The sequence below is a fragment of the Corvus cornix genome, chromosome 1, assembly GCF_000738735.6.
Source record: "Corvus cornix cornix isolate S_Up_H32 chromosome 1, ASM73873v5, whole genome shotgun sequence".
In the NCBI taxonomy this organism is placed as follows: Eukaryota; Metazoa; Chordata; class Aves; order Passeriformes; family Corvidae; genus Corvus; species Corvus cornix.
The window spans coordinates 94,444,178-94,460,966 of record NC_046332.1 but is presented as its reverse complement, the minus strand read 5'-3'; the positions used below and the strand labels follow the sequence as shown (position 1 = coordinate 94,460,966).

Genomic DNA, 16,789 nt, shown 5'->3' with positions numbered 1-16,789 from the left:
TATTGGAATGAGTTATGTGTTGTTTTCAAAAAGTAAATGAAAATGACATAGATTCTCTGTAGTCAGTCTTGGTCAAGTAGGAGGAGCTCACATGATGGACTTACACATGGTTAGAACAACAAAATAGTTGGTGGAGGTTTCATGGCACATTTGAAAGCATGATCTAAATTTGCTTATGTTTAATTTCTTCCAGGCTGTTTCCAGCTATGTAATGTTTTTCGGACCCATGAGATGGAAATTGAGCAGTGCTTGCTGGAGTCCCTTCCCCTTGGCCAGCGGCAGCGGCTGGTCAAGCGGATGCGCTGTGACCAAATAAAAGCATATTATGAACGAGAAAAAGCTTTCCAAAAACGGGAGGGCTATGGAAAGAAGCTGAAACATGGAAAGAATCAACGAGTTCGTTTTAATCTTGCTGATATGATACAGGATGCAGTCATACGTCATGATGATAAAGAAGGTACTTATTAATGTTGTACGATATTTTCCTTTGTACAGTTAAAGCTCCAGGGGAGGAGCTTACTTGTTCTGCTCACCTATCTTTAGGTAAAATACAAAATACTAATCATAAAGTGATTGTCTCAATACAATATGCAAGCATGTATTGCATACAACATATTACAGCTTGTTACTGAAATGAACAAGGTGTGGAGAATAAACCCTCAGAAACCTAATGAATTTGAGATTAATATAAACTAATATCTTTCAAAGCAAGTAAGGACTATGATTCTGTGATTATATGTGGCCTCTTACATACTTACATGAGCCATAGAATTTAACACAAGTTACTTTGAAAATTAGGTTCTCATTTCAGCCAAAATCTGGAGTAAGGGATACTGCTGTTAGTGACACTGGAGTGTCTAGAGCAAGGAGATGATGTTGACCCATAGTCACACCAGATAGGTCACCTCTCTGTTTGTGAAATTATGTTTATGTCCTTTTCAAATACATAAGGGTTCTGTTTTTAGTTTCCTGGCATTGTCTGAATCCCTGGTGCAGCTGATAGTAACCTGAGGAATTCGCAATTTACTCCTCAGAAGTAAACCAAACCTTGCAGTAAGAGTCTCCCAAGTTTTAGAAGTCCCCAGAAATCCCCATAGTGTTGTGTGGTGGGGAGGGATGTAAGAAAAGATCTGATACAATGTTGTTGGCACCTCCTTTGCAAAAAGATTTTATGGCAGTTCTTTGTAATCACCTCAGCGTAAAAAGGGGACACTCTGAGACAGACACACATCATGCAAAAAAGTTGACAAGTTTCTCCTAATTTTTATCAGTTTTATTAGGTATGTCTTGTTTACTCACTCCTGAATCTCCATTGTGTTGTGCATTTTCTCTAACTATCATTACTTATCACTGAGGTAGAGTCCTACACATTTAGATCTTTAGAGGAAATGGATCAAAAAGTTCTTTTCAAGTCAGTGCACAGGGCATTATTTATAACTAAATTATAAATAAAATTCACAACCTTTCATTGCACTCTCCTAGAGCGTGTAGGAATGATAAAGGAAGATCTTCTTCTATGTTCCCATAGCTCCATCTTTCTTTAAAAACCAAACAGAATACTAGGTATGACTTTTAACATTCTGTAAAAGTCAGATACTTGAGGCTATTTCTGACATTCACACTGAAGAAATGTGGGTTGTTTACTGCAGTGGAGTAGGGCATCAACGGTGTTTTGTGTTGTCTATACTTGGCCTTGAGCTGCACCTGAGTCAGAATATAAAGTTCAGCAAGTGCTGAGACTGAATAACGTAAGCAGAAAGGGAAGATACCTCAGGCAGACAAAAGAAAAGTTGAGGAAAACCAGAAATGGTGTCCTGCACTTGAAACAGATAAAATAGGTCCCCAGAAGCAAGGAGCTCAAATAGCCTGCAGATAACATAGTCCTGAATTTGTTGCCTATGGTCCTTTCCCATGACTATGAAAATGTGTGATTGTTGTCTTTAGGCAGTTTGGGGACCTGCAAGTGCCTGTCTGATGTTTTTTAGCCAAATGTTCCCAGGACCTGTTTGCTTTGGGGTGAAAAATGCTATATTAAGAATGATTATCATAAAAAAAAAAAAGCGAAACCAAAACAACAACAAAGTTTAAACTCACAGACATGAAAGCCGCTTTCCTTCTATTGTTGCTGTGGAACACCCAACCGTGACTCTTTAGTGAATATACCTACGTTAGAATTTCTGTTCAAATTAGACATGTTCTTTTGTAATAAATATCACATCAATTTACTGTGTTTGGTCTTGTTTTATGGAGGATGTAAAGTAGATCCCTTTCAGGTAAAACTGTACTGGAAAATGTGGTTTGGAAGTACAGCTAGTGCCCCAAAACAGTCATGAGTCAATCCATAAGGGTCAGCTAGACACAGCCTGAAGTAATCCCACTGAAACAGGTATAGCTGGGCAAGTTGGGCTTTTGCTACCACCCATTTCTCTTGTGTATTTAATCATATTTTAAAATGTGCTCAGCAATCAACAGCATTCGATAGGTGTAAAAGACAGCTAAGAAAGGTGTTTTGCAGTTCTATTAATGAAATGCAAAAAAATGTAGTATAGAATGTGAAAAGAGGGCACAACAGTACAATGGGATAGAAGTAGTTGTCCAAGTGAAGTCCAGTGGTTCATTTTTGCTGGTGTATCATAAACTATATAGACTAGACAGCACATTCTGAAGTGGTGAGTTGTAGCTCTGGTTTGGTATGTGAGATAAATTGGATACCATTAATATATATATAAAGATGAATTTATAATGTGGCTGGTGCAGAGACATTTCACAACTCAATCTGGTCAGAATTTCACTCTTGCAAATTCATTGTCTTTGTTATTAATGAAAAATGTAATATATCTTCTCCAAAATTACTATAGCAGCTGCTGCTGGGCACCAAATGCATTGCTGTTACTGCATGCTAACAGGAGTGATCATTAGTTTGCTCTAAAATTAATTTTAGAATGGGCTTTGAGAAATTTTTACTGGTGATCTCCTTTGTCTCAAATTTAAGAATGAAATATATGCTCATTTGATTTCTCAGTAAGTTAAAAACTAGTGAAATGATGTATCTTTGCTCTTTTTGGAGACATTTGAAATTATTAACTATATTTTTTTGTTATTATTCTTAACTGTTCTTCAGTATTTTATCTGACCCAGGGAGATTGAAGGGGAATCCTCCTTCTCTGTCTCCTTGCAGCATCTCTCTTTTAAAGCAATATGTTTTTACTGCTGTTGATGGGCCACATTCACCCACACTACAAGCAGTGAGCATTTTGGGAGATTCTGCAACTATTAACTCTCAGTGTTGACATATATAAAAGCAGAAGCTGATGATTAAGTGAGTCCGCTGTTTTTTGACCCTGATTTTGTACATCTTTACAGCTGGCAAGGGAATACCTCTAGTTAATTTTCCTATAAATCCTATGTATTTTTCTTCTGTGAGATGTTAAATCCCTAATAAAAATGGACAGCAGGAAATTTATCTTGCTGACGTCAGTCATATAAATGTACTGCAAAATGGGAGATGCAGCCAAGCAGGCTTCTGCATCCCATTCCTTCCCACTGTGGACTAGGCATGCTTGCACCTACATGTGGGATTACCATGTGGACTCAGATCTTCTCTGATACACACAGGTCATACATCAGTATTTGCTAAGCCTGCACATCAGCTGAGACTCATCTACAAGCAACTAGGAAATGAACTGAGTATTAAGGAAATAAACTGAGCAAGTCCCAGTCTGAGTTTCTGCTTCAAATACAAGGTAGTCAAATGGATCTTTTTTGTGTTTGGGCCTCCGGAGAACAAGGGGTATGCATCCTTCCTGAGGTAGTGATGCAGTTGTTGGCACTGACAGCAGTGAGAAACAGTGGCTGCTTTGAATAAATGTGAACTGATAGATAAGCTTGCTACAACTAAAACAGTAGCTAAAAGTGGACATGACAGTCCTGTACCTGAAATCTAACATGGGGGGGAAACTACAGGACTGGCTTGAGTTTCTATCATCTTTTGGTATATTCTGTAACCCACCTTCTCAGTCATCCTGCAGCATTACTCAAAATGTAGTATTGTCAGAAAATCTTTGTATGTAGTAAGTATATTTTGTTATAAAACCTCTAAATTGTAATGCAGTCATGATGTGTACCATAAAGTCTGCCTGCTGTCAGGTCGGGGTAGGTCAGGGTACAAAGTGCAGAGGGCCATCAGATTCAGTCTGGAGACAAAAGAGGTACTCCTGTGAAAATCAGCATTACAAAAGGCAAATGCAGATTCCCTAAACCCTATTTAAACCCATTTCATCCTTCTGATGAGCAATATGCTGATTCCGTGACAGCATTGTGATTCTAAATAGCAGAAATGCCAGGGTGAGTGAGTGTTAGCATAATGCTGAGTCTCTAGTAATGGTTCTTGGTCCTTTTGTATTGACTGCTTGGTTCAGTCAGCCCTCCTCAACTCTCCCAGAGCTTCTTCCTAACCCTGCAGAGCTGCCAGTGTGACCCTTTGCCTTTAGAGATAGAATGCTGGGGACAGCCTTACTCTCCCTTCTCTCACCAGGGCATGTCAGGAAAAGGTGATTTAAAAAGCGGACGATACCAATATCCTACTTTTCCTGCAGTGTTCACTGTCGGGAGAGGTCTCCCATGACTGGGTCCTAGCCCCAGCTGATTGACTGCAGAGCAGTTTCATAGTGCAGGGAAGAAAACAGGAATCCTGTCTCACTTCCCCTCCTGTGATGCCAGTATCTCCAGGTGTGTGAAAGATGTAATATTGTGAGATTGATAGTATCTTGATACTTTAAAGGTTTGGAATAATCAATATAATGGAAGGCATTATTTAGTATTATTAGTTATTTTAATGAGCACTGTATAATGTACAATGTTACGATAAATTGCAGTTACATTAAGTAAAAGGGTGTGTAAGTGAGCATAAAAGGGGGTACAGGTGGGGCTGGTGCTGAACTGTAATTTACATCTGAACAGCTTTGGGCCATAAAGAGGGCTTGGGGAGGGGAAACAAAATCTATTCAAAAGAAGGACGTATCTTTAATTTAAGGTGGCAATGAGTTCACCATTAGCTTTCAATAGTTAGGAGAATGTGTCAGAGATGTTATAATGATCCTTCCTATTCCTGGAAAAAAAAATAATCTGAAACAGAAAACTGAGGCTAAAACTGAGCTGAAATAAACCAGGTTTTTATTATGTCCTTGCATTGTTTTCAAATCTACTAACTGACTTCTTATTTTTGCATCTTATTACATTAGGCTTGCTTATGCTTGCTTTAATGTCCTTTTTCCAGTAGAAACAGCTTGGTTGGTTACACACAAGATATCCTGGAAAGCAGTGGTTTGCACTGACTGTGTCTGGCAAACATATCAGGGCAAACTTACTGATCCTCACCAAACAGGTTTGACCTTGTCAGCAGTCTTTTTAAACAGCTGGAAGAAGCAGGGTGTGGGCAGTAGTGACAGGAGTGCAAGGCTGCATTATGTGAAACCTGTTGTCAGGCAACAGTGTGCAACACAGACTTCTTAGCAAAAGTGTGCAACACAGACTTCTTAGCAAACACCTGTATAATTAAGAAGAACGGGAATATATTCAGGTAGCCTGTCTGCTGTTAGGATTCTGACTTTCAGCCTACCTTTTTACGTGTTCGATGATACCTCCTCTTCTCAAACTGATTTTTGCCTATTGCACATGCTGGGATGAATGGTTAGAAAGCAAGGCTCCAAGCATGGCAATGCCTGGCTTTTAAAATTCACCAATGCCTTGGGTGAGGATTGCTTTGTTGTGTGTCAGAAGTTCAGAGGCGTCTTTGCTACCAGAAGAGACTGAAAGAGAAAAAAAGAATGTGTTTACTAAAGACAGAGAATTTTAGTAATTGAAAAGTTTTACAGAAACACAAAGTAATAAAACACATTATTATGCTTAATGTTTAGGAAAGAGGTGAAAAACAAGTGTAACATTAAATCTCTCAAGTTAGGTTCTTATAATTAAGGCAGAGTTTCCTTAAATTAGGCAAAAATAACTCCATCTTGAGTTTAAAAAAAAGGTGACTGGAAAAGAGAAGGATCTCTGTGTGAAAGTTCAGATTAATCTTTTGTGCCATCCCAAGTTATCATAATCCACTCTTATTTGCTTCCACCTTTAAAAATCTTCCTGCCTTGTTTCTTATGATTAATATTTAATATTACCTTCTTTCATTCCATTCTCCTCCCAAAGGTACTTTAATTAGCATTTCTTTTGTATACTGTCACAGCTTCAGCCTTCTTATGAGGCAGGGCTAAATAATAATAATAATAATAACAAAGAATAATAGATGAGGAAAATTAAATGCATGGGATAATTATATTTTATATATATATATATATATGTAGACATACCCACTTGTTATACATGTGTTATACCAAGGGCATAAAGGCCAGAAGTATAAATACTGTTGGTGAATCAGAATTTGGTTGTGTAATCTGAGTAACTGTTCCCAGTTTTCAATGCACTCTTGATTTCTTTTGATTTTACACTTGCTTTTGGGAAATCTCACTTTTAGCAGTTATTCCAACCCTGAGAAGGATAAAATGGCAAACAGTAGCCAGTGTGTTTAGCATGCACAGGTAACCTTCATGACAAAAGAAAGCTCCCAGATAAAAACAAATTAAAGCTTGGGCCAAAACCTGAGTTATTAGGAAATGAGACAAATAACGATGATTAGTAAGGTGCTGCATAGTGACATCATGAAGAGGGAACCCAAAAATAATCAATTTAATCTAATTTCAGTTTGACGAATTTAAAACTCTGAATGGTCAAGAACATTCAGAACAGAACTACAGGTGAACTAAAATGTATTGCATACTCTGAATTTCCTTATTTTAGCATGCTCATTTTTAAAATTTAAATCAAAGATTTCTCAGATCTTATAGTTCTTTGTTTCAGGGTTGTTCAAGCATTATTTAATATATTTTAATTTCAGATTACTATTTACTCTCACTCTAAACTTCATTAAAGGCTATTTTTATCTTACTGGGAAAGCAAATGGAATTCATTATGCATGTAATAATAGGGAGACATCCCCACACAGAGCTATTTTGGATTTTACAGTTAGTTTCCCTTGAATCAGAGGAGGGAAATGTACATTAGACAGTAATCTAAAAGGGACTATTTACAAATGTTGGTTTTCTAGGAACTATTGTAGAAGAAATCACAAAACACATGTATGATAATTTATACAATTTAATATTTATTGTCCAATCCTTAAGAGACATAAGCAGTAAACTCTGAACAGTGAAGTCAAGAGACTAATCAGAGCATATGAAATTAATGAAGTACACAAAAATTTTGCGAACTGGGGCTTTTGGAAAGGAAGAAAAGTATATACTGTAAATTAATGCTTTCACAAGACAGATTCATGCATTCTGGACTGGGAATCATGTCTGTAAGTTTGGATGACACTAATGCAGCTGACTGTCCAACATGCTGCTAGTGATTTAATTTGTCCTGTGTATAGAAAATAAAGCATCAATCAACCCACCCACTGATGAAGAAGCTTTTCCAAAGGCCCAGAAGGTAGAGACACGTTTCAAACCAGGGCAAGGCTTCAAACCTATAGATTCAGCATGGTTGTTAACTTTCTTTGGCTCCATGTGTGCTGAATTCAGCAACACAGGGCATCTTTTTGTTATGACGCAGGGAAACATAATGCCTTTAGTTATTGGGTAACAGATGTTTAGTAATTAAAGCAGCCCATTTCAAAAGCTATCATAAAATCACAGGGAGATTAAATTTGAATGCATTTGAATTCCTACAGGATTCCATATGTGCTTTTTGTCCACGTGTTTACATTTTTAGTAATTTGGTAAAGCTGAGAACTGGATATTAAATGATTTGTTGTTGATGAAAATATGTATGATTACTAATATAGAACGCTTATTTATTTGGAAAAAGTAAGGCTCACAGAAAAAGGAATGACATATCAAAAAGTGAAGAATAGACTTGAGGGTGTAGATTTAATCATCCCTTTTGTTCTCCACGTGGACTGTCTAACCACAGGAGTGCTTCTGCTCCATGACTAGTTTTCTCTTAGCCGTGAAATTTTCCTGGTTTGTTTCAGCTGCAGTTTTTGTCTCTGCATGTGCCCAGAACTACCTTGGTTGGAAGAGCTATCCTCTGCCTGTAAGAGGGATTAAAGACAAAGCATCCCTCTATTTTAGGTCCTCCTGAGCAGGGAGATTCACACCAAGTGTAATTTATCTGTCTTTTGATCAAATGGAGTTATGATGTTGTCATGAGGTTTTGCCTGTGGATTGCTTTGAGAGCCATTTTTTTCGGTGCATTTCTCTGTCCCACTGACTCTTCTGTCCACACACCACAGGTATCTCCAGCAGTGTCTGGCCTGGCATGGCTTTCTCCTGGGGAAGGGGCCTGAGAGGCAAATTGGATCCAGCTGGTCTTGCTTACAGTATAGTAAACTGTCGAAAGTTGAATGAATAGTGAACTGTTGTACGAAAATCTCAATGCTATCAGTATGTCTGCTACTGTGTTTTGAAAACAGGAGTATGTACTGGACTATTTGCAGTCCTGTTTCACATGCTTAAGCTGTGAATAAATAAAAACTGAGATACGTGTTTGAACTTCATGATTCCCATTTGATGGTTTTGGGTGTCTGTAAGTTCACCCTGAAGGATTTGTTGATCATCTCTAAAAGCTGATACAGAGTTCCTAGAAATTCAGCTTTTGGATTTTTCTTTGAATCACAGATTTCTAAAGTGTAAGAATAGTGTTGCTTGTTTTCTATGTAGGTAAGCCCATTCTTGAACTTTAATCCCACATATCCAAACAAAACCACATTTGATTAACTAGAAATCGTAAGTGTTGCTTCAGTTGCAAGTGTAAAACAAAATATTTTTAAGGGGACCTTTGTGAAAACTCCCATTTTCTTATTTTTTTTTTAATTACTTCTGAACACATTTTCAAAATTCTTAAATATTTATTTTGGTGGACTATGATATAAAGCTTTTCTGCAGTTGGAAAAGTCAGTGTGTAAATTATTCATGACTTTTAATCAGTCTTATTCAAAAGGCTTTTTGCAAATGAAAATGTCAAGAAAAATTATTTAGAAGACCATTACCTCTAAACAAAAATCCACCTTTTTAAGAGTGCAATCTGGTCTGAGCAGATAGACATGTATCTGTTCTTTTTTATTTCATTTTAAACCTATTAAGCTTATTTATAGTTCCATATTCATAGTTTTTGTTTTCATAAGACCCTCCATTACATTTAAAAATACAAAGTTTCCCACTTGAGCATGTGTTGTGGTTTAACCCAACACATGGCCAGCAGCCAAGCTCCATGCAGCCGCTCTCTCACTCCCCCACCAGCAGGATCAGGGAGAGAATTGGAAGAGTAGAAGAGAACTTGTGGGCTGAGATAAAGACAGTTTAATAGGGAAAGCAAATGCCACACACACAAGCAGCAAAAAACAAGGAATTAATTCACTGCTTCCCATGGGCAGGCGGGTGTTCAGCCATCTCCAGGAGAGCAGGGCCTCATCACATGTAATGGTGACTTGTGAAGACAAAGTCCAACACTCTAAATGTACACCCTTCCTCCTTCTTCCCCCTTTTTTTACATATTGAGCATGGCATCCTGTGGTCTGGAATATCCCTTTGTTCAGTTGGGGTCACCTGTGGCTGTGTCTCCTCCCAACCTCCCATGCACCAACAACTTCCTCCCAGTGTTGTACGAAAAGCAGAAAAGGCCTTGGCTCTGTGTAAGGCCTGCTCAGCAATAACAAAAACGTCTTTATATTATTGACCCTGTGTTCAGCACAAATCCAAAACATGGCCCCCCAACAGCCACTGTGAAGAAAATTAACTCTACCTCAGCTGAAACCAGCACAGCATGCTCCAGCATTCAAGTATGAAGTATGAAGAAACACAAGGACTAATCACTCACAAATTCACTGTCATGCCGATAAAGGTTCGTTAAGCCATTAGCAACCTACAAATTGGCACCTGGCATTCCTCCTATTCAGCTGAAAGGGGATCCACAGTGGGATGCAAGACTATAAATTGGCAGCAATCAGAAGCCTATTTTCTCTGTGAAAGATGGTATCTACTGAGTAGCAGGTACTGCTGACATTCTTTGCTTATTGTTATAAGTCACTGACTAAAAAGAATATTGCTGTAATGGCAGAAGATCCTAGTCTATTGTGAAATAAAAAGAGAACAAGAATAGAATATTTTCTATGCAAATTGCTTTTGATTTACTCTCCAGTGTAATTATTGTGCTTCATATTGATTTCCAATAATATTTTAGTACAAAGGAGAAACTTTTCTGTAGATATCTTTCAATATAACTTACTTTAAAATGTTTTCATTTCAATCACAAATTACACTATGATAGAAATTAAGGTGGGGAACTACAGAAATCAATAGAGAATAACCTTTTCTGTTATTTTTTCTTTTTTTACGAGCAAACCTTTATAGCTATAATACAATTCTTTACAAAAATGAACTTAAATAAGGCCTTAAAAACGTTTTCAGTTTTTAAATTTAACTTTAAAAGAATTTTCCTAACAAAAGAAGACTTTTCCTAACAGGGCATATTCTTAAATTGCTATGCTGGAGCATAAAATAAGATAAAATAAAATAAAATGGAATACTTAAGACTGGGAAAAGACCTTATTCTGAGGTCTTGCAACACACAGACTTTATTTTATGACTATCAAATTAGTTGCCAGTTTGAGAAGAACGTTCCTTCAAAACTTCTAAAAGTGGAGTTGGTTTGGAGGTTTTGTGGAGTGGGGACAACTAAGTGGAGTATCTTTCTCTAGAACACTTGAAGGCATAACTAAATTAATATGATCAGAGCCACTAAACGCAGCAAGTTATTTTTTTAATTGTTAAGTCCTACCTCTTTAGGTTTTTTGTTTTGTTGGTTTTTTTTTTTTGTTATTCTTCTCTTTTTTAACAAGAGCATGTGCGAGATTCTGCACCTGTAATGGGGCAACTCTGGTTGTGAGTATAGACTGGGGAATGAGAGGCTGCAGAGCAATGCTGTGGGAAGGCAGCTGGGGGTCCTGGTCAGTGGCACGTTGAACCTGAGTCAGCAGTGCCCTGGCAGCCAGGAGGGCCAACCCTGTCCTGGGGGGCATCAGGCACAGCATCGCCAGCCGGGCAAGGGAGGGGATTGTCCCACTCTGCTCTGCACTGGGGCGGCCTCGCCTCGAGTGCTGGGGGCAGCTTTGGGTGCCACAATATAAGGAAAGTATTGAACCTTTAGAGAGTGTCAAAAGCAGGCCACAAAGATGGTGAAGGGTCTTAGGGGGAAGCTGTGTGAAGAGAGGCTGAGGTCACTTGGTCTGTTCAGCCTGGAGAAGGGGAGACCGAGGGTAATCTCACTGCAGTCTGCAGCTTCCTCGTGAGCAGAAGAGGAGGGGCAGGCACTGATCTCTCATCTGTGGTGACCAGTGACAGGACATGAGGGAATGGCCTGAAGCTGTGTCAAGGGAGGTTTAGGTTGGATATCAGGAAAAGATTTTTCACCCAGGGGGTGGCTGGGCACTGGAACAGGCTCCTCAGGGGTCACAGCACCAAGACTGACAGAGATCAAGAAGCATTTGAACAATGCTCTCAGGTACGTGGTATGACTCTTGGGGTGTCCTGTGCAGGGCCAGGAGTTGAACAGCGAAGGTCCTTCTGGGTCCTTTCCAACTCAGCATATTCTATGATTCTTTCCTTCTGTCTGAATCCTAGAACCTTTCCCAGCAAAAATACAAACATATCTGAGAAAGAGGCTTATTTATATAGTGCCTAGTGGTCTTTCTTCCTCAGTACAAATTCAAAACACAAAGTATATATACTGCTTATTATTTCAGTCATCTTTCTATCCTCTGAGACATGAGTTGAAGGATTCGTTTTTCTCAGTGCACTGATATATCATCTTAACTCAGTCTGCAAGGCTTTTTAGTTGTTAAAACCTTTTACACTTCAAATTGACAGTGAACAAACTCTATAGCTATGATAGGAATTAGTAGAAAGCATATATGGCATAATGTACAGGAAACTGATTCTTCTCAATTTTTGTTCATTGCGGCCTTTACAGTAATAGGCTATTACAGTGGAGGAACTGAAGGTTGCAAGAATACAATCAATAAATCTAAGGGAATGGCTAATTTAGCTTGTGTTTCTGTGTGAATTGCATCCAAGAATGGGGGTGGAAATGTGAGCAGTTAAGGTGAAATTGACAATAATTCTAAATGTCCTCCTTTGAACGAGGGTTTTAAGCATATGCAAAAGGTTCAAGGTAGAATTAATTCATCCTGGAACCACATACTGCTTTCTTACTACATTTCTTTCTGATGACTCTCTAGTACAATGCAGCGCGTATGTGACATTGAAGCAGCACAGCCATTTTACAGGGCAATGGTTTTTACAGGTGGTTAGAGCATCTCACACCGTGCACTTTTTAGGGTTTTGATTACATTTGGGCTCAAAAGACAAACACAACAGCTATAGCACTAAATCCTTGAGTTAGGGTCTGTGCTGCAGATTTTAGCAATCACAGCTACTGCTGACATAAAATGGCAGTTTTTTCCAGACTTCCACATTTACCCATTGACAGTACAGAAAATATGCCTTGAAGTGTTCTTAAAGCTGGAAGTATCTGTGTGAAATTTGAACTGCTGCTTTGTTTCTTAGTCTACTAAAGGGGCATCCTATAAGAGGTTACTATCTTACTACCAAACTTTTCAATAATGGTCATCTGAACTTCATTGGCTTCTCAGTTCCTATACAAGATGAACATTAGACTTTTACTTTCAAGCCTCTCCCTAAAAATCCTATGGATCACATATTTAGAATTATACAAGCTGGACAGAAAAGGACAGATGTAAAGTCCAAATATATATAGTTCTGATGTTTCTGGATTAGTCCTTATCTCTTTCTCTTAACTTAGGCACTTCTAGTGTGGAGTTCTCTCTTGCTTCTCCCTGATTTATCAGATTTATGTACCAGCTACCTGTCAGATGTATTGTTTGAGCAAATGAGAACATGTGACATTTGGTATCACTGGGGAAATTTGAGGCTCTATAGTTGTAGCTCATCACTGCAGCCCAGACCTACCATGTGTCTCCACATGGACGTGGACTCACTGGTATGACTCAGAACTGAGAGCCCCTCTTCTGTTAGGTGATGTGGGTTGCTCCTTCCCCTTGCTGACATCAAGATTGAATTCATAGAGTTAAAAGATCAGCCTGGCTAGAAGGACCTCAGAAGGTCTGATTGTCTAATATCATGCTGACTTTGTAGAGGAGTGCTAATGGGTATTGAACTAAGGCAGCTCTTACTATTGTAGTGCAAGAGCACACTAAACAAAGCAGAGGAATTCCTGTGGAGAACAACTGATAATTCTACTTCAAAGCCAAATTAAACCATCAGCTTGTATGTCAGACTTTTGCTTTCCATAAGCTATAAAACAGAGGTGATTATACCAGTACTATGTGAGTGTAATTTTGGCCTATCTGTGCTGGCCTATAACTCCAGTTCACACTGTGGCGATCCATACCTGTAAAAAATTAAGTAAAACATAAATCAAAATTTGCTTTGTGTTGGTTTTGTGCTGGTTGCTCCAGCTTTGGCGTAATAATTTGGCTATTCTAGTGCCTGACTGGTACCAGGGAAGAGGAGTCAGAGGGTCTGTCATTCATTGCACCCTATGTTGTCCAGATCCTCAAATGCTTCACTGGTAACCCCGTGCAGGTTCAGCTTACATAGGATTGGTGTATAGATTTAGCTGTCTGTAAGCTTGGTGATATTGAATGCAGAATTGTTTGTGCTTCAAGTTTGTCTCTTTGGTTGTGCATTTCTTTCAGATGAACTGTTATAAATCTGTCATTTCAGTCTCCTGTGTCCCTGTATTGTTCATTTCAAATACTGAACTTTGAAATGAAGTCTACATTGCTGCAAACTTCAGCTGCCCAAGTCTGACAGCATTATCTCAAAGCAGATACATGGAGATGTTTTCCTTTCCTTATTCTGAAGTGGTTTAAGAAGGTGTGAGTCACAGTTTCCAAGTCTGATAGCTCTTTCCTTCCATGCTGGCTTTATACACATGATCTGTTGTTCTTGGGGTGATAATGTGTTCATTGCTTATTTTTCAATTTTTTTTTGTTGTTGGCATATTGATAGTGGTGGTTGTTGCTGTAACTGATGTGGGAAAATCAAGGTGTCAGCCAGAATGCACTGAAGTTGCAAGCATCCAGAAACAGCTGTAGGATACAAGTGAGTGGAAGCATTAGGATGTGAGTGAGTGGAAGTTAGTGGATGATTCCCAGGAGGCTGCACTTGTGCAGTCAGAGCAGCCCTGACTGGAAGAGATTATGTCTTCTGTCTGGACCTGTCTGTGGGCAATTTGCTCTCCTTGCTGGACCTCCAGGCCACCCACTGGTCATCAGGGAGGCTAACAGAGATTCTAGAATGTATTAAAACGAATTTAGTTAAAACCTTATTAGTGTCATTAGGACACTTAACAGTTATCATTTGGTTGCACCTTTGTTGTAGTCATTACTGACAGAAGACTCCTTGTCTGCACAAAGAATACACAGCAGGCAAGTGTGAAAGTTAGCATTTGGGCCCCCTTGTCAGAAATGAGCAAAGATTTAAAAAGTCGTTGTGTTATATTATGAAATGTGACAACTTTGCCCTTTGCCAAGTGTGAAAGAATTCCTTGCAAATTGGGAGTTTGGGAGCCAACATGTGAGAGAAGTTCTTGCTGTAACTGTCAGACCCTTCATATCATGGAAAGACGTGAAAACTTAGAAAAGAATGAAAAAGGCTTCAAGACCAGTGGGTATAAACTGCTTGGAATACCATTAGGGAAAATACAATTCGTTTCAAGAATGCAGAAATTCAGCCAAATCAGATTTTGGAAAACAAGTAATGAGAAATTAAAACATCTTTGAGCTAGGTGTACAGGCATAGTTATTTTCTTTGAAGACTTGTGGCAACTAACCAATATGTGAAAATGTTCATATTTGTTTTATGTAGTGCACAGGTTAATAGAAGGACTTGGTAACCAGCATGTTGCAACCAATGCAGTAAGTGCTGCACAGAATTGTAAGGTAATACTTGAAGAGTTTTCCCAAACTGAAACATTTGTGCAGCACGCATACTTTTCATATTCCTGTTTATATGGGAGATTCATGTGACAGAACCCCATATGCTGCTTTCCCACAATGATCATGACTATTTGAACAGTACAGATAATCTCTCCTGACCTCTTGTATCAGTTTCTTAGTCACGAATTCTTAGCAGAGTAGGAGGAGCTTCACACTTCTGCCTCTCCAGAAGCTCAGTTTTCTGGATGTGTCTCTCTGTGGTGATTCCATCCCTGAGTTGACAAGGAAAATAAAATCATATTCCATCACCTCCAACAGGAGGTATTATTCTGTCCAAGGAGTCATAAGCCTTTGCAAACTTCACAAATTGTGTAAGAAAAAAAAAAAAAAAGAAATTGAGAGGTGAGGGGATTCATTGTGAAGTAGAAAAGAACCATTAAGAAGTTTAATATGTTATTCTCAGTTGGTTTTGGCAAATCATAAAAGACTGTGACTGAATGCAGATACTGTTGGAAAATGTGTGACATGAATACGCCAAGATCCAAGTTATTTCTGTCTATTTTCAAATTCCGTAAAAGTGAAGACGAGAATGATTTCATTTGTGCGTGGGGTTTCTCCATGCCTCTTCACACCTCTTGACCATCTCTTGAGATGCTGTTATCAGTAGTCTGAAGTGTGTTGATAGTTCGGGGTTTACCATCCATCAGGATGTGCCTTAACCAGAAAGTGTTTCACAGCACACCAGTTTTAATGTGCTGTAAAATGGCATATATAGATAAATAGGATTTTAGTCAAAAAAATTTAATTATGTGGACATTCAAAGTGCCAAGGCAGAACAGCAGAGACTTGGCTCTGCTCCCATGAAACCTATGGAAGTGTGGGACTGGAAATCCTTCTGGATGTGATAGTTTGTTCAAATTTAATTAAATACAGGTAAACGCTGCAAGGGCACCACGAGGGCCAGCTGTTCCCAGCTGCTCTGTGGGCCACTGGGAGCACGGGGGCCACCCCAGGGCAGCTGGACAGGGCCTGTCCCACTGCCCCAGCTGGATGTTACATAATGCTATATTTTTTAATTCAGAAAATTTCATTCATGATTTTATGATGCTGTTCCTACCACCATTTTTGCTGCAGGCTCTTTGTATCAGATTTAGCAATTGTGTGGCTGCCGCGTAAGTCAGTCCAGCAAACTGATCCAAAAGAAAGTGCACCACCCTCTAGATTCAACAGCAAAATTCTGTGTCATCTCTCCAAACCAATTCACCTTCCTGTTGCACAGCTGATGGGGCTGATGCAGAGAAAAAAAGGAAGCATTCAGGTGTCTTGGAGCCACTGACTTGATTTAAAAACTAAGCTAAAACTGAGGCTGCCATTGGTTGCTCTCCTTTCTGTCTGGCTCTGCTTCTGTCCTGTCCTTTTGTCCTCCCATCTTTATGCTCATCTTGGAGAGAGGCAGGGAGATGAACCATCTGGAAAGTGCCTTTCATAAGGTTGGTCTTCAGCTGGTTTAACTCTCCATCCCAGCTCATGGCAGCGTGACATGTGGCACTGCTATGCAAGGATGAGGGCAGGAGTGTGTGGATGAATGCATGAACAAGAGGGAAGCAGCTCTGGTTTTGACAATGTAAACTGTCGCAGATCACACCCTGGGAAAGGTGGTGCCTGAGCCACATATGTCAAATGGTGAGATATTCCTGGAAC

The 16,789-nt window shown here is 39.1% G+C and overlaps 1 protein-coding gene across 6 annotated transcripts in view; it reads left to right on the top strand.

The window, feature by feature from the left end:
- Positions 1 to 16,789, top strand: part of MYO16 (myosin XVI) — a 368,841-nt gene that overhangs the window by 99,588 nt on the left and 252,464 nt on the right. For all 6 annotated transcript variants that reach the window (XM_010394347.4, XM_039550108.1, XM_039550096.1 and 3 more), the window contains exon 2: positions 194 to 457. In XM_010394347.4, coding sequence (XP_010392649.3) covers positions 232 to 457 — 226 coding nt within the window. In that variant the 5' untranslated portion in view covers positions 194 to 231. The remainder of the gene's footprint in view (positions 1 to 193; positions 458 to 16,789) is intronic.